Source organism: Nyctibius grandis, chromosome 13 (assembly GCF_013368605.1).
Source record: "Nyctibius grandis isolate bNycGra1 chromosome 13, bNycGra1.pri, whole genome shotgun sequence".
Lineage (NCBI taxonomy): Eukaryota > Metazoa > Chordata > Aves > Nyctibiiformes > Nyctibiidae > Nyctibius > Nyctibius grandis.
In genome coordinates, this window is record NC_090670.1 from 1,971,649 (window position 1) to 1,993,680 (window position 22,032).

Genomic DNA, 22,032 nt, shown 5'->3' on the forward strand with positions numbered 1-22,032 from the left:
AGACACTTCTTCCACAGCAGGCTCGGGCAGTGGGAGGGGTATGGATGCTATATAGTCTGCTCTTCTGCGGCAGGAGAGAGAACATCCTTCTACAACTGCATAGCAAGACGCTCTGGGTATATTGGTGTGACCTGATTTTAATGCTCCTTGTCTAGCTAATGTGGACCTGCCCAGTTTTAACGTGTTTGCATGGGTTGATTGCATCACTTCTGAGAGCACCGAGATATTTAAGGGGTATCACCGATATTTTAATGTTATTGCTTGGATCTCTGGGGATACTTTGTGATAAAGCTGCATTTTGTTCAGAGGAGGCAGGAGCTGAAGGAGATGTGTGTTCCAGAAGTGCCACTTCTGTACTGCACGTGCGAGGACACGGCTAAAGGTGTCTCACAGCGATGGCTGTGGAAGCTGCGGACTCCATGACACGGTAAAGGTCTTTGAGTTCAAATCTGCTCCAGCCATGCACGGCCTCTCTGCTAATCTCATGCACAAACAGGGTTTTAAAGGCTCTCCAGTATCCTGGGCAGATCTGCATCGCAGCCACGCGTGACCTACGGACGCTGCCTGAGCGGCCGAGGCTGAGGGCTCTGCACGGCTCGTCTGAAACGAGCAGCCATGTGTTTATTTGGAAATGTTCCTGCTCTGGCTCTCCCTGTTCCCTAATGCCACAGCTGTTCGGTAACGCCAGGTCATCTGCTTTTATTAGTCCTGTTCCCACCACCCACTGAAACCCACACCAGCCAGGAGAAGATTATTATCCGTGTCCAAAAATAGCACGTCTCTCGTCCCCCTCTTCCAGTGACCCTGGAAACTTCAGTGTTTTCCTTCTTTTCTGATTTCCGACTCTGCTGCCTACCTGCTGCCCCATGAAGGCTGGAGTAGCCGCTCTCGTGGCCGGGATCCTCGGCAGCACCGGCGTGTTGCTCTTTCTCATCGCTTTCGGGACGGATTACTGGCTTCTGGCTACGGAGACCTGCGGCATCTTCGAGCCTGGGAATAGCACTCTGTGGACCGAGGAGGTAAACTGGAATCTTACTTCGGGAGAGAAAGAGTTGACTTATTTAAATAATTTGCTCTAAAGGCAACACAAGCACTTTTAATTTGGGTGCTGGTAGTTTTTAATCTCTGATAATGTTTATGCTCGTTGAAAGTGACCTGCTGATGTAAAACGTCAGCCTGAGCTACCTTTAAAATCCAAAGCAGCTTTTCCATAGTATCTGGCATTTGGACTGAAGTAAAGGGCATCTAGGAAACGTTAGGGCAGCACCTCTGTAATGTGGCGGATAGGAACATTAGGGAACGAAAGGCAAAAATGTAAGAGCTTTACATGTTGACAGCATTCACCTCTAAAAGCAAAAGATATCTCTTGATATTTGCCGTTAAAAGATTTCTCCCTCTATAGTTTCTTCATTTCAAAATAGTTCATATTTTAAAGTGTAGGACTTGGCCATCATTTACATCTGAACGTACAGCATAGAAAACAAAAGTGAACATCAGATGCAGAACAGGGTAGACAAGAATTCCTGCCCGCCTGATAAGAAGAGGCCAATATATTTTAAAATTAAGTTTTATGTAGGATTTTAGTTAGCAGGAAGTGTAATTTTTGAAGGAGAATTTGGTATTTTAGTGCTAACTGCTGGTATCACTTGTGAAAGTTTGATTTTTAGCTGCGCTTGCTATTGTCTAACTCTTCAATGAAATAACAACCAGATCAGTTCCCTGAGCCACCCACTCTTCAAAAATGTTTTTGTGCCGATCAATGTGTGGTTTCAATTACAAAATGACAGGAAGATCCTTGTTGTGTGCAGCCTTTTTGTTACTTCAAAGTTCAACCTAATTAGGTTTGATTTTTGTTCTGGTGTGGTGAGTCACACTGGGTAAGCATCATGATGCCAGCAAGCAATATTTTCTTTTCATTTCAGAATCCCATAATCAAATGTAGGACACTGTTTGCTTGAGTCATGTTTCCAAATGACTTTCTCTATTGAAAAAAAAATTATGATAGAAAAACTGCCTGGCAGAAGACATTGTCTTTGCTGTTAAAGCAGCACAGTAAAGCCCTGGAGATGGCAGAGTGACCGGCGGAGGAGTGCCGCTCCGTTTTGGTGCACTTGGGAAATGACAATGTTAATTGTTTCAGATTTTTGTTTGTGTTGTTGTCTTTTAAAGCGGAGAGACTAGAGACGTTGCCCTGCATGACGTGAATGAGCATCTCAAACCTTTCAGATACGCTCTTGGCCGAGTTTTAGTGTGCCTGTCACTAAGGCAGAGCGACTTCAAAAGCGCCAGGCAGAAATAGGAGCTGCTCTTGCTCTTTCCTCTGAGCTATTTTATTCCTATTTCAGACACTGTTTCTATTATTTCTATTTCAGTTACCAGTTGTGTACAACGGGCTGTGTTTTTAGCTTCTCTGCCCTTTCTTAAACTGGCAAATCCTGTCCCTTACAGATAAGGATGGTCTCGAGTACCTGCCAAACAGCGATTAAATGTGCTGTAGATGCACTAAGTCAGCAGCCTTCCAGCTGATGAAGTTTGAGGGCTGCATGTTACCATTGTCATAGTATTTTATCCTGAAAATAAAATGAGAATTAGGTCAGAGGTCTGGAATTGATCATAACTTGGTGCATAAAAACCTCAAGGCGCAGGAAGTGTCTTCTAGCACCTTCCCGTTGAGTCCCATCTCCTTTTTCCAGGGTCCAATCCTGGATGGAGTTTCTCCATCCTCCCCAAAATGTACTTTTGTAACAGTCATGTCTCCTTTGCCAAATTGTATGTGATAAAGGCAAAATTGATTTTGGCTATAGTTTTAATAAGCTTTTTGATAAGTAGTCCATGACTCAACTTTGCAATATCCTCCCTCCTGGAAAGACCTAAACCTTGTGCCTCAGAGATTTGCTCTGGGAGTTAAAGTAGACTCACCTAAAAGGGAAAAATTGTCAACATCCCTATTCTGGGCTATGAGAAGACTGGTGTGTGCAGAATAATTTGTCTTTCACGTAAGTTTAGCATAACTTCTACTGGGCTCGGCACAGGAAGAGAAAGAAGGAAACCTTTGGGCTAGTGATTGGAAGAGGCTGACTGGGAGTGTTAGAGTTGGGCTGTCTTTGGGGGTTAAGCCAGACCTTACACGGATCCTGCAGAGTAGCAAGGACATCTGAACTGTTGCACTGGGTCACCCTGAAATTTCTTACCCGGTAATCAACCTGCTTCCTACTGGTTACAACAGCAATAACATTTAATTAAGGAAAGTGTTTAGGAAGTAGAATACACCCAGAATGCTCTGCTCCCTGTCCAGCTCTGGCAAGCAGTAGTTTAAAGATATTAGAGAAAGAAGAAACTGTTTTGTGAAGGTCTGCAGGATGATTTGTTATTAGAACCTTTCTGTAGGTTTGGTACAAAAGAAAGTCAAGGACAGCAGCTGCCTCTGTGTTGCCCAACCCCTCCAAAACCGACTCAAATGAGAACCCCAACAAAAAATGAAAGCAACAACTGTCTAAGGAAAAAATACACACTTTCCACCTTTCTACCATGATCATCCCTCTATCAGCTTGAGCTTTCATTCCTCCACAGGCTGAACCAGTAGCAGAGATCAGGAATGATATCCTCACTTTCCATCACGAGGGCTTCTTCTGGCGGTGCTGGTTCTTTGGCGAGGGCCACGCAGAGACCATCTGGACCTTCTGGTACAGTGAGTATGATGCCACCGCACCACATTCACACCATTTACTCGGAGTATGAATTGCAAAGAAGCACAACAAGAGTTACCAGGGATGAGGAGACATTTATTTTGTTTTTTTTTTTCATTCTCATCGTCTCTCTATCAAAAGCAAACTTGGCTCACCTTTTCTGTGCTCTTTTTTTTTGACTTGAATTTTGCTCTCAGAGGTTGTTCACAGAAATGTAGGAACCTCTGGATGCCATTTAAAATATCACCTACAAAGTCTTATGGAGTGGTGGCTTCCAGCAAGGACAATTCTCCCCCCATAGCTCTTGATGTTTGTGTTCGGCTAAGGTCTGCTAAATATGAGCCCGTGCTTTTCCTGGCCCTTGGCATTGCTCTTCTGTTAATGTTTTCAGCCATCGGAGTGTTCCCACCTCCCACTGATTTCAGCACAGGGACAGCTGGATGTGCATGTGCATGGTCTCCTTGGGTGCTCAGGACCTCTAGCAATGGTGGACCGTGAAGAGCCGTAACCATGGATATTTATACTTTTAAGCATACAAGACCTTTATTTTAAGATCTTCCCTGTTTTGCTTTTTAAGGTCATTGAAATTACACGTGTAAATAAACAGAGATGGATGCAAAATCATTTTTCTTCCGAAAGCACATTCACTCTTCAAAAAAAATTGAAGGAGAAGGTGAAACCTGTTCTGAGAGACCAGTTGGTGCTGACTGGTGGCCCATGTGCAGTGAAGTGTGGCGTCTTGGCCCAGAGAACCAGGTGTTCCCACCAGAAAGAGCAAAGGAGTGAGACAACACCACAACACGCCTGGCACCAGCCCCGCCGGCAGCCGAGCCAGCGACCAGCTCACCCGCGTGTTGAGGATAAAAAAAGAAAAGGTTCCCACAATAAATTTACTCTGCAGTGATTAAAATTTCAGATGACTTTGCTGTCCCCCAGTCCTTGACCTGTGTCTCCTGTAAAATCTTGCAGGAACAGCTACTGCCACGGTTCAACCCAATGACATGAGATTTTTTCACACAGAATTTTTTTGATAAAAAAGGACAGGCTTGAGAGAAGGGGTTTGCTATCTAATTACATTATATGGAAACACATTATATAATATAATGTTACCTGAAGTAAAATGACTTTCTGATACCTGGCAAATTTGTATTACTTCTTTAGGTATTTATTATAATAGGATTGATCATGGCAAATTAATTTGCCGCTCTCATGGATGTAATAATTAATTCAATAGGTATTCCATAGTCAATTTAGCATGAACTAATGTCCACCTATTATAAAGTGTTCCTTTGAGCTGGGGAACATATTTAAATAAGTGGCCAACCATTAATTAATTCATTTAACATTCATTCTATTACCGTTAATCATGATAAGCCTCAGTGGTATTAATATTGATGGGGCACTTCCATTCTAATTGTGCTTTCCCTTCTCACAAACTGGAGGTCTTATAAGGTAGCTTGTTCTGGTTCCCAAATACCTTTGCCCCTTCCAGGCGGTCTGACACATTTTCTGGAGGAAAATGGCAGTGGGAATATTTGCAGTAATCTGTGTTGCTCCATCTTTCATGATTTACATCCACCTCAGACTCAGGTTATGAAGATGTGCGGGAGCAGTCTCAGATCCAGTTATGTCTCCTCTCTCTCATCAGTTTTCTTTTTTCTTTCTAACCAGGATTTACTCTCCTCCTTTACTCCCCAGCCTTCTGCCTTCAGTGAGGGTTTTGTACGTTTTGCAGACTAGGGCATTGCCCCTTCAGTGCTATAACTGTGATCTTGCAGAACATAAAAGCAAACCATTTTTATTTTTGTTGTTGTTCTTTTTCAGCCAGCCAAGCGCACCCCAAGTTCTGCATGCATGGCTACCTCTTTCCCATGCCCATTGCCCTCGGACCTTTCCCCCATCCTTCCTACGACACGACCGCAGGTGAGTTTCTTTCCTGCTCCCCCAGCAGCTCCTTTCCCAAGCAACTGGGCAGAGATTTACGATGTGTGTCAGTGCTGCGGTTCTCCCGTTGCAAATGCTTGTGGCCAAGCATGACCAAGACTTTTGGAAAACTCCTTCACAAAATGGCCTTGCTTAGCTGACTGCCCCAAGCCGTGAGCACATCGAGATGCTCTCCCACGTCTTCTCTCCTCCAGAGCCAGCCACGCCTGGCCATGAGCTGTGCACTCTCCTGGGTGCTCGGTGCCTACTCCTATGAGCAAGGGAGGATGCTAAATCCATCCTCTCCCTTCTCCCACCTCCTCACTCGCTGGGAGGAGCTGGAGGCAAAGAGCTTCTGCCTCATGGCCAAATCCAGACCCCGTGGGCAAGCAACACAATTTCTCCTGGGCTGCAGACTTGTGGCAGTCCAATGCTGACTCACTTCCAGAGTCTGGCTTCCTGGGAGAGCTTCGGTGTTGATTTGTTGCAAGACAAAATAAACAAACACTGAAAATCAGTTAAAGACCAAATTGTTAGAAGGTCCACGTAAGTGACCGGCTTATTCTTAATATATCGAATACAACACAGCTTCCTTTTCAAAGGGTTCCCTTTTTATTTGTGTTTCTGTATATTTTCAGAGTTCTTTAATGAATCAGCTGCTGCGAGGAATTTTAATTTGCTAAATTGGTGGCAGCATCTAGAATTAATTCAATGATCTTTTTTGAAATGAATTGATTTCTTTAAATAGTGTGCATCACTCTGCCTTGCCTCTGGGGATCCGGGCCAGGCACACTGCACAAACAAACATCTTGACCTTTTCCTTAGCCTTTAGCAGTACCTTTTTTATTTTTATAATTTTTTTAATGTGGAATTAATTGAAAAAAAAACCCTGTTTGTCACTAGGAGCATGTGAGGGAGAGCAGCTAGTTTCTTTTGCTGTGCTGTGCAGGATTCCTGCCTCGGGGAACACGCCGCAGTGTAAAATGGATACGAGGGACCTGTGGACGGGAGGAGGAGGAGCCCGTCGCAGGCTGCGTGCAGCAAACACACGGGTTAAGCTGTGGGGCTTTTTCTGCTTAGGAGAGGCAGGCATGATGTCTAGTTTCTGAATGATCTCGCTGATAAGCACACTATTTTTTCTGTACTAAATAAAGGGCCCAGGAGGCATCTGTCCCTGCCTGTCAGCCCCTGCTATGAAACCCTCTCCAGCTGCCTTTCAGAAATGCCCGTGGGGCTGGGTCCTGGGAGGGTGCTGGGGACGGGCTCTGCACAGGGGCTCTGCCCAGAGGCTCCCGGCACCCACCCCGCTGTGATCCCCGGGGAGATGAGGATGTCTCAGCACCCACATTTAGGGCAGTGGGAGCGTTGGACTCCTCTACTGCACCAACCCCGCTGCAAAGCATTTGGACATCTGCAGAGAGCAGATGCTTCTGCCGTTAACACTCATTTTATTTCAAACCAGTCCATCCTTCCATGCAGATGATGACAAAATAGGGGAGGCCATCCAAGAGGAGGGGTCCTCCAGCTATTGCCTGCTCCAGAGATAATTCTGCCTTATCTGCATCCTCTTAGGCTCCCGGAGAGAAACGGGTGGCAGGAGGTTAAACATGAAAATGAATTCTGTGGTTTTGGAGAGTTCAAGATACTTATCTCTCCCTAAGTGGCTCTCCTGACAAAATGGTTTCAAATGAGTAAAACGCATCTTCTCTGTATCGTTTTCCTTTCAAGTGTGAATCATTTCAGCATTACCCACTTCCTCGTGCTCGGCTCAAATCTCTCTAACTACTGCTTCTGAAAAACAACAGGCAGAGTGAGATGGGGTGGTCCGAGGGGACCAGGTAAATCAGGGGAATTCGGAGCAGGGTATCCCAGGGTCTCTGCCTGAAGACCACCACCTTTGGCCAAGGTTTGTGGCAGTGACTAGAGCAGGCTTTGCTACTGAGAGATTTAAATTAGTGGGCTACGTCTCATCCCGTGGGGTGTGATGGATACAAGCTTGCTCGGCTCTTTCTGGCGTGGCTGTGTGAAGTCACAGCAAAACCCCCCGAATTCAGTGGACGAAGAGGCAGCCGTTCTCTTGCCCTGTCCTTTTACTTGGAGTCAAGCAAAGTCATTAATGGGGGAAATCATGAGCTCCTGTTTTCCCTACAATCCTGCGAACAAAACCCGCCTTTATTTTAAACCAGGAACCTGGCACCTTCTGTAAGTGTTAATTAAAACGGAACAAAGATGCGGTCTGATTCCATCTCTCCAAATTTTGCTATTTTCTTTCCTTTCTTACCAAGCTTTTCCATCCCCCACAGGCATAGCCGGGCACGGTGTCCTTTACTCTCACCCCCTTTTGTGGCGTGCTTCCCTGGCAAACCCTTCCAACCCCTTGTACTCATTCCAATCCCATTATGTAGGGCATGACATTCAACCCCCACATGCACCCGTTCCAGGCACGTTGCACCCATGCCACGGCAGGGAGTTAGCAAAGCCCAAGCTCCAGCTCTGCTTAACACGAGCAGCGTTACAGGTTGTTGCTGTTGCTGAAGCAGGCGTGAAGCATGGACTTCTGAAAAGTGCTTTTTGTCTCTTTTCCTCTGACCTTACTCTTTTTGCCCGTGCAGTGTACAGAGGCTTCTGGACGGCGTTCATCATGCTGGCCGTCGCCGCCGGGCTGGTGGGAGGGCTACTGCTGGTGTGCGGCGTGCCCTTCGTCAGCCCCCGCGCCTACAAAGTGGGAGGTGGATTCCTCCTCGCCTCGGGTAAGCTGCGGTAAGGGGATACGGCCAGGGCAGGGATACAGCGGCCACGGTCCGCTCTGTGCGTGTAGGGGACGGGGAGGCAGCTGGCGATGAGGCGCTGCTGGAGGGAAACGGGGGCTCTGATGGGAACTGCGCTGACCTGGAGTAAATTATTTCCCTGTTTAGCAAGATAGTCACACAGAATCACACAGAATCAATCAGGCTGGAAGAGCCCTCTGGGATCATCGCGTCCAACCATTGCCCTGACACCACCATGGCAACTAGACCAGGGCACTAAGTGCCATGTCCAGGCTTTTCTTAAACCCCTCCAGAGATGGTGACTCCACCACCTCCCTGGGCAGCCCCTTCCAATGGCTAATGACCCTTGCTGAGAAGAAATGCTTCCTAATGTCCAACCTGAACCTCCCCTGGCGAAGCCTGAGGCTGTGTCCTCTTGTCCTATCGCTGGTTGCCTGGGAGAAGAGGCCGACTCCCACTGCGCTACAACCTCCCTTCAGGTAGTTGTAGACTGCACTAAGGTCACCTCTGAGCCTCCTCTTCTCCAGGCTAAACACCCCCAGCTCCCTCAGCCATTCCTTGTAGATCAGACCCTCCAGACCCTTCACCAGCTTGGTCACCCTCCTCTGCACTCGCTCCGACACCTCAACAACTCTCTTGAAGTGCGGGGCCCAGAACTGGACACAGGATTCAAGGTGCGGCCTCACCAGTGCCGAGTACAGAGGGACAATCACTTCCCCAGACTGGCTGGCTACACTATTCCTAATAGAGGCCAGGATGCCATTGGCCTTCTTGGCCACCTGGGCACACTGCTGGCTCATGTTTAGCCGGCTGTCGATCAGCACCCCCAGGTCTCTTTCCGCCGGGCCGTTTTCTGACCACTTTTCCCCCAGCTTGTAGTCCTTAGTCCTAGGGAGGCTGGGGTTTGGGAAAAATACTTTTTTTCTTTTTCCCCCTGCTCTTCTATGCAACGCAGAGGAGCAGAGCCTTTTATTTTAGTAAGCAGCATATTTAACGTAGCAGCGTTAACCCTGGGCAGCAATCAGCCACGCTCTGTTCCCCTAAGTCAGTCTTTGCTTTTGGGCCTCCCCTGTCTCTGCTGTTAACATCTGGTAGAGCTGGAAACACACTGAGCGATGAAAGGCAAACCCGGCGATTCAAAATGGGAGGGCTGGCTTAATAAAACCTGAAAAGATAAAGCGGTGGCACAGCAGGAAAATGAATTAAAAATAGGCATTTATTCATTATTCCCACTGCCATTACAAATGATTCCACTGAATTATCACTTGGGCTTTTTCCTTTTTTGTATTTGAGAAGGAATAACTGGCTTCACTAGCAGAAATACTTGATTTATAACTGTGACACAAACTCAGAAAAAAGCTTTTTTGCGACTCAAGCAGCTAAAGCCTGGGGCTCTGCTGAGCCATGCCAGGTGAAGAACTTCACAAGTCAGGCCTTTCTCTGAAAAAACAGTGTTTAATTACAGATCCTGAACCAGGTCCTGCATCCTCATACATGGCATTAATCAAACATGAGCCAGTGTCTTCACTCCTAATTTGGGCTTTGAGTGTGCTCAAGGGTTTTGCAGCCAAAAACAAAAATGAAAAGACTTAACAAGCGAGGTCCCACCACTGACCCTGGAGGAACTCCACCTAAACTCCTTCCCATCTCGCCATGCCCTACCATCATTACATTTTACTCTTTCCCCCCCCTTATTTAGCTCCCTATCCATTTTATATCTTCTTTCCTAATTTCCGTCTCCTCCAGATGTACTATTAACCATGTGATGCCAGCTGAGCTGCTTGTTGAAATGCAGCTAGATGACATCTATCTGTTTGTCTAAAGAATCTGGAAGGCACTAAATCAGTGTGGCCCTACCTGCCTCTGCTAATTTGCTTTGCATTTTGTCCAATTTTCCATTTGCCTCCAGGTCTTCAGTTATTGAAGCGAGGGCAGCAAGCCTGTGGGTATCAGCTTCTCTCTCTTTTATATAGTTTTAATAAATGCTTGGTTGGGCTTAATCTTTCTAAAGGCAAATTTCATGTGGCTTTACACATAGGGATTTCGTTTGGGAATGCAAGATGTCTTGCTATCAGATCTCTGTCAGGTACCAATGCCTTCTGTCGAGTAGGGTTGGCCACTTGACATGTGTGTGCGTTGGAGTCATCTCTTCTTGTGAGACTAGGGCAGCATATTTGAATCCTCTCAGATGGGACATTCTGGCTACCTCAGTTAAAGCCCTGCCTCTTCAAAACACTCAACTTTCAGCCCAAATGGAAAAACTGAGATCGGTCACCTGACACTGGCCAGGTAAATAAAATATCACACAGAAAAGGATGTCGAGTGATATGGAATCACTGTATTCCTTTTATTTCATTGTTTTTGCACATTTTTTGACTACTTCTTGATTAAAAGGCTGAGGTGTAGAATGTGACACTTTTTAGAAGAGCTGATTATGCATCACATAAACCTCTTGGCATTAGACAAAGATGCTGCTGTTTAAATTGAAGTTTGTATTAATGCAGTTTCAATCTGAACAGCAATCATTGTTATTAACTGTCATTAAGAGGAACGAGTTCAGCTGGAAGAGACTTCCCGCTGTATTTTCAATCTAAATGAGAGCTAGGAGAATGCAACAGTATTTCAGCATTTTCAGCCAAGTTTGCTTAGAGTTTCAGCTGATCCTTTCTTTGGGGGGGGGGTATCCTGAACTCACATCTCTGCATCCTGCTTGGCACTGGCTTCCTGACGGATTTGGGGTGCATCCCTCCGTGATTATTTTCTCTCTATCCCTTCTAAAAATATTTTGCATAATTGTGCTAGGCAGTAGGGACAATAGATGTAACACAGCTTCAACTCCCTTTCCTTCGGATAACGGGATGTGGAGAGATGATGCAGGAGAAAGCGCATCTTGTCTTCTAATCATGGCCTGTGGGTCAGTGCTAATTAACCTCCCTCGCAGAAATGATTTCTCCTTGAGAAAGTGTGAAAGCACTGGCAATTCGTAGGGCAGGAACGTGGTCTGGCAGTCGGATGGTGAGATGGGGCGCCATGGCTGCAAGGGGCCCTGGCCTCTTGGGGCATCCTATAACACAACTTTATTCTGGGTTTCCTCTCCAAGATGCCTTTTATTTACTGTACTTTCAAGAGGACAAATGTGACTGTCTGCCAGCTACCGTAACAAATGTAGTGCTCGGTGGGTGGCGTTTCTGAGAGCCCTTTCAAAGGACCAGAGCCATCCCCCTTGATTTCCTCTGCTGGGCAACTCATCCAGAGCCCATCTGACGTTTGCTGCTGCTTGAGGTTGCACATCCACCACCCAGCTGAGCGCTCAGCCCTGCCAGCCTGCTCCCAGGAGTGCTCAGTTGCACGAGCAAAGAGCCCACGTGCTGCTTTCCTGCTGATATTTGCCACCTTAGACTTAGCTTCAGTGCTTGTGAGGGGGAGGCAGATACTGCCTGGTGACTAATTGTCCCCTTGTTTCAATAGTCAGGTGACAATATGATTAATTATCACTACAATGTCACCGAGAGGGCTGGGTGAATGCTGCGCTGCAGCTTCTGGAAACTGAATTGCTGAGACAACTTTGCTTGTGCTCCTTGGTTTCCTGCACTTGTGCTCCTCAGTTTTAATTTCCTTTGGGCATTTTATTGAGCAACCTAGTCTAGTGCAAGGTGTCCCTGCCTGTGACAGGGGGTTGGAACTAGATGATCTTTAAGGTCCCTTCCAACCCAAACCATTCTATGATTTTAGAGACCAAGCTTAGAAGTGAGCACACGCTTCATCCAGGCCTGGGGCAATTACTGTGCTTGCTGTGCTGCCCTAACGCCTCCAGACCAGCTGCTCAGCTGTAGGCTTAAGTGGAAAGTTGAGCTGAGCTCTGCCTGGTGGCTTTCCCAGGGGTGAGGAGGCTGCTCTGGAGGGAGCGGACAGGCAAAGCAGGAGTGTACAGCGAGTTTTCAAAGCAAGCAATAAGGATGCGTGTCCCAGGTAAAGTGAAGCAACCTAAAGAGGAGCTTGTTACCAGCTTGCCTCACACTGGAGAGCACAGACACATGATGAACCATGCAGTCTATGCTTCTTCCAGGCGCTGTGGTCCCGGTGCTGTTTCCCCAGCATCCCCACTTGCACAGCACGCACCGGCGTGCTCGCACCGTCCTGCAGCCGCGGGATCACTGTGGCCGTGGGCCTTTTCCAGTGGGTAAAGGCAGCACAAAGCCTCTCCTGTGCTTTCAGACCCTTGTCATGGTCCTGCGAGAGAAGCCCAGTGTGTGCTCAGACCAACCTCATCTTCAACATGAGCCAACTGCATTTAAAAAAGGGCAACTTTGCCCGTCCGATGAGGTAAAGTGGTGAATTTTGTGCTCAGATTCCTCTTCCCAAATCAAGCATCTCCAGTTTGGCTATCTCAGGCTCCCCACGTGCAGTGAAGGCTCACAGTTATGTAGGGGCAGCTGAAGGTCACCCCTCCATTTCTTCGTTATTAACATCCTTAAGAGGCAACTAGTGAGAAAGGCGAATGAGTCAAAGATCATTCTGCTCGTAATTAGCAGACTACACGGAAGTTCAGTAGCTTCCACAGAGTAAGAGTTTAAGACTGAGTTCACTCACCTGTCCCTACAATTAGCAGCTATAAAAGTGTCACAAGGATATGAAATGAGAGAAAGAAAAAGCCCAACTCCAGTTTACTCACAACGAAGGTGCAGCTCTCCAGGAGCAGGAGATGGAGCGCCGGGGTTCGTTGTCCTGCAGCTAGAGAGTAAGAAGGAGAAAGATTTAATACTCCAATTTTCTTGCAATTAGCCCCTCCCCAGAAGGTGCTGTTGACTTCATCAGCATGGAGATGGAGTTTCACAGTTAGCTTTTTTCCATACCATCCTAATGAACAGAGGCAAAGAGGGAAAGGGAGAGAAAGAAAGAGAGCACTTGGCTGATTTTCCAGTGGTAGAAACCACAAGGATGGTGAGAGAAGCGTGGGGATGGTCTGCTTTGATGAGGTCTTCACTTACACATACCCAAACACAACCCATGTCCTGCATCTCAGGTGTGTGTGCTGACTCCGGGCTCATTTATTGGGCAGAAAACTAGATTTCTTTTTTTTCCAGTTTTTCATTTTCTGCCCAAGGCAGGAAAAAATCTGTCTCTGTACATAAAAATCCATTTTGGGCTGGCAAAATGAAGAGGTCTTTCTGTTACAGCTGAGACCAAAAGCCCCAAAAAGGAGGTGGTAAAGTGAGAACTGTTCAAAAGACGAAAAATCCAAAGTAAAATAACATTTTATAACAAAAAACACTAAACACTTTGGTAATACAGGAGTGAAACACCCTGGCATTCTCATTGTGAAGAGTCTACTAATGTCTGAAAGTGTGACAGATTTTAGGCAGCTTCCTGAATACTTGTGATTGTTCCGAGTAAGCATCTTTTCTCTGAACAGTTTTCAGTGAACTGCCCTTTCTGCACCCCCCCCATCCTTCTTGGGCTGCACCTGCCCTTTTGATTTTCTTTTCTCACCCAGGAGATGGTGTAAATCCCAGGGACTCCTCGCCACTCAGCTGTAATTATTCCAGGGAAGAAGGCTGCTTACTTTACATTTTCTTGTCATTTTCCCTCAGTGTGAAAATGTTCTTAATTTAGAGGCCGTGACCATGCCATCACCTCCAGTACCTGTTTAATAATAAATCCTTCCGTATCAAGACCTGGCGCTTCTCCTGAGGGGAGGGACCGTTTCCCCATCCTTAGCTCCTGGCGAGCTCAGGGAGGGTGTCACCTGCTCATGGGGCTTCCCCGCACCCTCCTCAATAAGAACTGGTAGGTTTTAATCTGATTTCTTCAATAAATGAGGCTTAGGCCATCTAAACTGCCCTGAGACAATTCAGAAGTCAGAGAATCAGTCAGGTTGGAAGAGCCCTCTGGGATCATCGAGTCCAACCATTGCCCTGACACCACCATGGCAACTAGACCAGGGCACTAAGTGCCATGTCCAGGCTTTTCTTAAACCCCTCCAGAGATGGTGACTCCACCACCTCCCTGGGCAGCCCGCTCCAATGTCTAATGACTCTTTCTGAGAAGAAATGCTTCCTAATGTCCAACCTGAACCTCCCCTGGTGAAGCTTGAGGCTGTGTCCTCTTGTCCTATCGCTAGTTGCCCGGGAGAAGAGGCCGACTCCCACTCCACTACAACCTCCCTTCAGGTAGTTGTAGACTGCACTAAGGTCACCTCTGAGCCTCCTCTTCTCCAGGCTAAACACCCCCAGCTCCCTCAGCCATTCCTCATAGGTCAGACCTTCCAGACCTTTCACCAGCTTGGTCGCCCTCCTCTGGCCTTTCTCCAACACCTCAACATCTTTCTTGAAGAGCGGGGCCCAGAACTGGACATTCAATGCAAAACCCCACGTTATTTAAAGAGGAGAATTCAAAAGTACACTACTGTACCCGTGTCCTCTGTCCCACTGGGGCTGTGTTTTTATTTGAGTCTCTTACAGTAGGTATTATAAGTTAATGAAATAGAAATTGATCTTTAAAAGAGCACTTTTCAAGGTTCAGTTGCTATCTAATTAATTTAATTTTAAATTACATCGGTGATAAAGACTTAATTGCCTTCTTATCAATATATTGTGATTTGTAAAGGACACGTGACTATTTAAACATGCAATCGTTTTCTTATAGTAGAATAATTGGTATTTTAAGCATACAACTATCATATTAAGTGTAAAATATTTATTTGTGCACTTTATTTCAAGTGGTATCCAAATCTCAATGAACATGCAAATGTTACAACAGCTGCTGTTTAACTCCTAGCCTGCCTCTCCAGCAAACATAAGGACTTCTCCATGCAAGGGAGAACGGCTGAAATAACAGCATGTGGTGATGTAAAGTATATTCATATGGTTACACCAGTTTTTGATTATTATGATTCAATTTGCAGTCTTAGAGTATAGGAGGCAGTTTAATAGACAGGACAGCTTAGGATGGGTAGCTTCAACTATATAACATGCAGTGAGGACGTTGGACCCTCTATACTTTCATGAAAGTCTCATTTTTGGCTACGTGGTGTGAAGGTTTGTAGCAGCAGATGTGCTTATATCCATTATAAGCAGAAACACAGTTAAACACTGATGGGTTTTCTCTGACCAAGGTGTCAGTAACCACCATCACTGAGCAGATATATCAACGTCAGGCTTTACCAGCTTCCTTTGCTTAGGATGGGAGTTGGGTTTTGTAGCGTGTAAGCTGCCAGGAAGAATAATTAAATATAGTCTAAGCTACCTTTGATTTAAAAATTGCAAGGGGAGAAATTAAATCTAGCAGAAGCCACAACACAGCCACAGAAATGTGTGGTAACTTGTCAACTAAATTAATTTTGAACTGTTCACTTCTACTGTAAAAATATTATAATCTGTGATGTATTTCTTTCATATATGTGTGTGTATGCGCATATATCTATATGTTATACGGCACCATTTAAAAAGAGCAAGCTTCTAGCTGTGAAGTAGCAAGATCAGATATTACTGAAGTGCCTTCACATCTGTCATCACACCGTCACTGTTTAGTTTTGATACGTGCTGACTTTAAAATGCACTATATATATATTCTTTAATGCCACACAATAAATAATATTGGGTCCTCTCTAGTTTTTGTCACCTGCTTCATATGGGGGAGCTAGACCTGCAGCCTCCGACCACCATCGCTTTGAATTATGGGGAAAGGAGGTTCCTACTAAGGCACTGAAGCCCCCAACCCCCGGGGGCTGCGCCAGGTCCAGGAGGTGCCTGTTTGCCATGTGCTTTTCAGATGTGACCGAGCTCTTCCTGCAAACGCTGACCTTCTGCGGGGAGGCATCTGGAAACACGAGATGGTGAGGTCTCACGGGAGAGCTGCTATTTGGGTCACGGGCATCTGCAAGGCTTGGGAGGCTCCAAGGAGAGCGGACCCTCTCTGTGCCTTCACTGCTCAGGCTCAAGTGTGGCCTCAGCCCTCCTCCTATCTGGCTCCAGGGGAGGTCAAAGGAGGTCTCACTGGCCAATAAAAAGACTTTCTAGTCTCATGTTTATTATTCCTTTTATTATTCTGTTATTTAGTAGCCAATCTGAGATTAACATCTCATGGCTACGTGGCTTTCCCACTCTATTATGTGATATTTCTCTGCAAAATAGGATCATCTATACTCCTTACCATGTGTTTTAATACTTGGTTGCAAAGCTCAGTTTAAGGAAGGACAACACAAGCCGTGAAGGGGAACTGCCACGAGCTGCAGCATCCCCTCGGCATCTGCATGGGCTCTGCTTGCGCCAGCGGTGGGAGCAGCAGGTTCAATGCCAGCTAACGCTTGCCATCAGCAGGACTGATCCTGTATCTTTGCATTTCTGGTGGAAGTTGGATCTGACACTACTTGGAAGGGTAGATAAAAACAGGAGAAAGGAAGTCTTAGTCTCTCCTTCTCACACATCTCAGAAAAATTAAAAATAAAAAAGGTAAAACAACCCACATTTAAGGCAGGAAAGCAGAGTTAGCCTCGTGCAGATCCCTGCTGTGGCCATCAGCCGTGTCCACGCTGGTTTCTCCATGGCCATATCCAGCTGTAACGGAGCCCTCAGTCGTGCCGGCGGTGAGGGCAGGAGGGGCCAGCGCGGCTGGGCAGGAGCTGGTCGCGGTGGTGTGGGTCTCTCCCACGGCGAGTAGGGTTGGCTTTCACGGGAGCCCGCAGAGCAATGTCACGAATCATAATCCTGCACCACCAAGCTTTGATGCAAAGGACCTGCAAGAATAAATGGAAATCTGTTGCCATCTTTTCTCAATTTTATTTCTGCGTTTCATATGCTGGTTGTAAGCAGAGAATAACTCGTCTTTGTCTCTCTTTCCAGGAGGCTTATTTCTCCTGCTGATATTTCTCTTCGTGATATGGAAGGAGTTTGCCGCTGATTTCCAGAAGTACATCCTGCTGGAGAGGAGCGAGAAATGCATGGACGATGTACCCGTGCACGTGTATTACGGGTGGTCGTTCATGTTCGCCGCAGCGGGGGTGCCTCTGGTTTTGCTTTCCGGACTGCTCTTCTACCTGATCGGCAGAGACATTATGAAGTCCCTGGAGTAAGACAAGTTTGGAGAAGGCCTTTGAGAAAATGGGTGATGTTCCTTGTAATGAAACATACACAAGTTTTGAGGACTAGATCGTTTTTGTAGCTGTAATTGTCAGCGTAGGTGCATGATTACACTCACTCTAACATGGAGGCGGGGATGGAGCGCTGAGCATCCAACCACTGTCAGTCCAAAACCAGCCCCAGCTGAATGTCCAGCTTCAGCATTTTTACACTTTGGAGAAATTTAGACATGTCATGGGTGTTGCATCAGTTTTCTCTGCAGCCCAAGGAAGAGCCTTTGCTGTGAAAAGCAGCTCCCCAGGCTGTCGGCTGAGCCTCACATCCATATTCAGCGGAGCTGGAGGTTTGTGGCGTTCCCAGCATCCCTGTTTCTTGTAAAAGGTAATCGAATCTGGCTGCCACGGTGTACACTATAATGTCTATTTCTGAAAAGCAATTAAGGATGATTTTTTTTTTAGCTGGCTCTAATTGACATCAAAGGACAACCATTTTAATGGGATGTCGGGAAACATGAGAAAGTTTTTTTCCTTAAAAGCCCTGATTCTGAAGATACAAATGTACCTAGACTTAACCTAACTTTCAATAAGCGAATAAACCAATTTCTGTGGCAATTAACATGAATTAATTAGTATTTCTTTACAGCACCACATTACCCTGCAGTTAATATTTTCCCCAGATGCAGTGTTGTGGGGATGCTCAACCCCAAACCCAAAAGGTGGTCAGAGTTGGGGGAAAGGGAGTGGGAACAATAGCATATTATTTTTTATTCGTTATGGTAGACCATGAGACCTTGTTGTATTCTATAGACGTAGCACAAGAGTCAGCTCCAAAAAGACAAATTACAAACCATTTCGATACTTTCAGATTCTGGCAGTTGCTGAGGTGCACATTGACAGACTACAGCAGTCCCATTAAGAGTAATTCATGCTAATTTTATACCAAACTATTGAGGTAGAGGAGGTGAAGTGATTTATACCGTATACGCGGAGGTTTGTAAAGACACTTGAGAAATGACAAAGATTTGATCTTGTCGTGTTTTTCAGGCTGGATCTTGACGCTTTGAAGTAGTTTGTTGGTGAACTGATTTTCATAAATTTTAAATCAAACTTCCTAAAAACGCGTGCTGTTCTCATGAATGTCATTGTGCTGAACATATATAATCTCCCCAGCTTTATGTCATACTATTGACTCAGTATAGTTAATTAATAATGTAATGTAAATCTCTCCTAGAAAGCAGTGAAGATCGTTGGCAGTATAAAAATGTTTGTTAATGCTCTTCCCAAAATATTAGTCAAGTCTGGCATTTCTTTCCTTTTGGAGCAAGTTCTAATTATTCTTTTACAAGATTCATGGTGTACATAGAGTGAGAAATTGTAATTCCCACATGTAAAGATCAGTTCTTGCATATGACTAACAGGCTTGGTCTAGAGTTCTTAAGCAATATTGACACCGTTTTCCATTAATAGAAATTTTGTTTGAATAGAATTAGTATATACAGGTAAAAATCATTTTTTTTTTCCCAGTGAATAGATGTTTCATTGCATTTACAAATACACAGATATTTCAGTGTTTTATTTGGCCATTCTAAACTGTTTTTTTTCACAGTATCTCCTTGGGTTATGCCTGTGCCCTGTCAGTTCTTCAAGTGATAATTTCTCACTATAAATTCCCTTTGAATAATTTTTGTCATTTAATTATCTATACAGTGTAGAGATGAACACTTATGGTCACAAAGAATAAAAGTATATAATCCAGGAGCAGAAGAGGTCAAGATTTACAGTCACTTGCCTTTCACTGATCCCATAAAACAATCCAAGCATGCAGAAATGATGATCCCATAAGAGACACCAGGGCAGAAGAATGAGAATGCAGCAAGAAATCCATCAGACTTATTGATATCTGTGAAGCTGAGGATCCCTGAAGTTGTGAATATAGAAGTGACTTTTATATTATAAAATGAAATATTTATTAACTTTCTCCATCTGTTCTTTAAAAAAATTAGTTTAATGTCATCAAGGCATTCATGGAATACATTTAGCTTAATCATGCATTCATGCCTTAGGGAGTAAACCATCCCCGGGGACTTGCTCATTCTGGATCAGCTCTAGAACAAGCAATAGTTTAAAACGCCATCATTCTTTTGAAAAACACATGGCTTTGAATCATTCTTGAATGGAGGAGTTTTTTTAAAACAACCCCCCTGGTACTGAGTATGGTCTAATAGTCACAGCAATGAGGATGCAGAGAATGAGACTATAGACTAGTGCAACGAAATTAATTGGTGGTGGGAGGTGGTGGAGTCACCATCTCTGGATGTGTTTAAGAAAAGACTGGACATGGCACTTAGTGCCCTGATCTAGTAGCCATGGTGGTGTCAGGGCAATGGTTGGACTCGATGATCCCAGGGGTCTCTTCCAACCTGGTTGATTATGTGATTCTGTGATTCTGTAATTACCTCCACCTTTAAAATGCAACATTTGTAGCCGGCACAAGTGTTAACCCAACACATAATTTTGGTGGACGAAAGAGTCTGATTCCTTAGCTTTCAAGTTTCTTGTGGCAAATACAACAACACGAGCAGACAAAATTTTGTGTGAGAATCGTCGTTCCTGGAAGAGAAATTTCAATAACCAAGCTAATGGGCTCAGTGGTAGGGTTTGAAATTGCGGAAACCACCGTCTCTTTCATCTGTTGAATGTGAAGAAGTTTGATGAAAGGAGATTATAGAGTAGCGACAAGGACCTAATTCTGATCCGAGTTTTGTCATTATAAATCATGAGTAATTCCAAAGCCTGCAGTAGACCCTTATCACTGTTAAACATCTGTAAGTCAGATCAGAACCGGGACTAATAAATACATTCAAAAATGCATAATTAAAACAGTGATTTCACATCACTCTGATGAATTTTAGTCAAGGATTTCTTCAAGGATGCTTTTCTCACATTAGCATTTGACGTTAGTAAGCAATGAATAATTCCATTTTTTCTTTCCAACATCTGGGACACTTCCTGCTTTATTTGCTACTTACTGAACACTCTGCAGGAAATATTAATGAATCTTGGGTGTTTGTTAAAATACAGGCCCTGTGGCTCATACTCAGGAGGCAGTGTTACATAGCAGAGGCTATATGTCTTGAGATAAGAGGCTTGATTTTGGTGAAGTAAGATATTGGGAGATTTGCCAAACGTGTGGGAGATACAGGGATTTGGGGAGGTTACCCCAAAACCAAGCCCTTGCAGCTCCTTCGTTCAGCTGTTCCCTCATATCAAGGAGACAAAAATTAAAAGTTTTTCACCTTGGTCAGACCAACTTTTTAGCTGGTGATTCAGAAAACCTGGACTCCCCGAGGCTGGGAATGTTCTCGGTGATGAGCAGCAACCCTGAGGAGAGATGGACCAGGAGACCAGCACGCCGTGAGAGCATCACTGCCATGCCCAGCTGCTTTCTCACACCACCAGAGGGAGGCCTGGAGGTTTTTTTTTCTTGGTAAACTGTGTGGTAAAAGCCCAGGTTCAGAGAGGGCTGCTCTTCAGAGCACCCTGCAGAGGAGAGCTGGGCTGAGCACCAGAGGCAGGATTGCTTCCGAAGGAGGAAAGGAATGTCCTTCTGTACTAGTGTGAAGTGACCTTGGCAGTTCAACATCTGACCAGGAGGGTGAAAGCACCTTCTACTATGGAAAACAGGTTCATTTGAACTTAACCAAAATTAATTCCAGCTAGGGGTATAAAAGCCCCTCCTGGATTCTTTACTTTGACCAACAGGAGTTACAAAAGTTTCTACTTTTTCTTTTTGTCCAGAAGAATCCATCTTACCTGGACAAGTAGTGCTTTCTCCTTGGTTAGACACACCTCTACTGCCTTGGTGGACTCACATAACAAGATGTGGAAGTCTTGCAGACTAAGTATCTCCATCTGAACTTCTCCCCAAGGCTCCCTACATCAACCGGGCAACTCATCCTTGCAGCCAGCCCATGCAGTGCAAGGGAAAAGTGAAGCGCTCAGGCTTTGCGTCCCTATGGAATATAACCAGGGAAGATTCCCAGGGCTGGTGTCCTGCAGGCTTCTGTTGGGCAGCCCAGCCCTCATCCTGCTGAGTGAGCACCTTCTGCAGTGCCTTTCGACACTCATCCTGAGCAAATGCAGTCTACAACTACCTGAAGGGAGGTCGTAGCGGGGTGGGAGTCGGCCTCTTCTCCCAGGCAACCAGCGATAGGACAAGAGGACACAGCCTCAAGCTTCACCAGGGGAGGTTCAGGTTAGACATTAGGAAGCATTTCTTCTCAGCAAGGGTCATTAGCCATTGGAAGGGGCTGCCCAGGGAGGTGGTGGAGTCACCATCTCTGGATGTGTTTAAGAAAAGCCTGGACATGGCACTTAGTGCCCTGGTCTAGTTGACATGGTGGTGTCAGGGCAATGGTTGGATCCCAGAGGTCTCTTCCAACCTGATTGATTTTCTGTTCCTGTGAAATTCTGCCCGGGGAAGTGCTGGTGGGAGAGGACACAGATGCAGTACGGCAAATTGAGACACAAACAAAATGAAAATAAGCAAGAAAATATAAGCTATCTCCATGCTTTGTGC

General features: G+C 45.5%; 1 protein-coding gene across 1 annotated transcript; it reads left to right on the forward strand.

Annotated features, from left to right (window-relative positions):
- The first annotated feature begins 769 nt into the window (after positions 1-769).
- On the forward strand, positions 770-18,069 carry LOC137669633 (transmembrane protein 182-like). Its single transcript, XM_068411827.1, has 5 exons — positions 770-1,019; positions 3,571-3,688; positions 5,511-5,609; positions 8,222-8,359; positions 17,218-18,069. Exons 1-5 carry the CDS (start codon positions 867-869, stop codon positions 17,445-17,447), a joined length of 738 nt encoding a protein of 245 aa, XP_068267928.1. The 5' UTR covers positions 770-866; the 3' UTR covers positions 17,448-18,069.
- Positions 18,070-22,032: the final 3,963 nt, after the last annotated feature.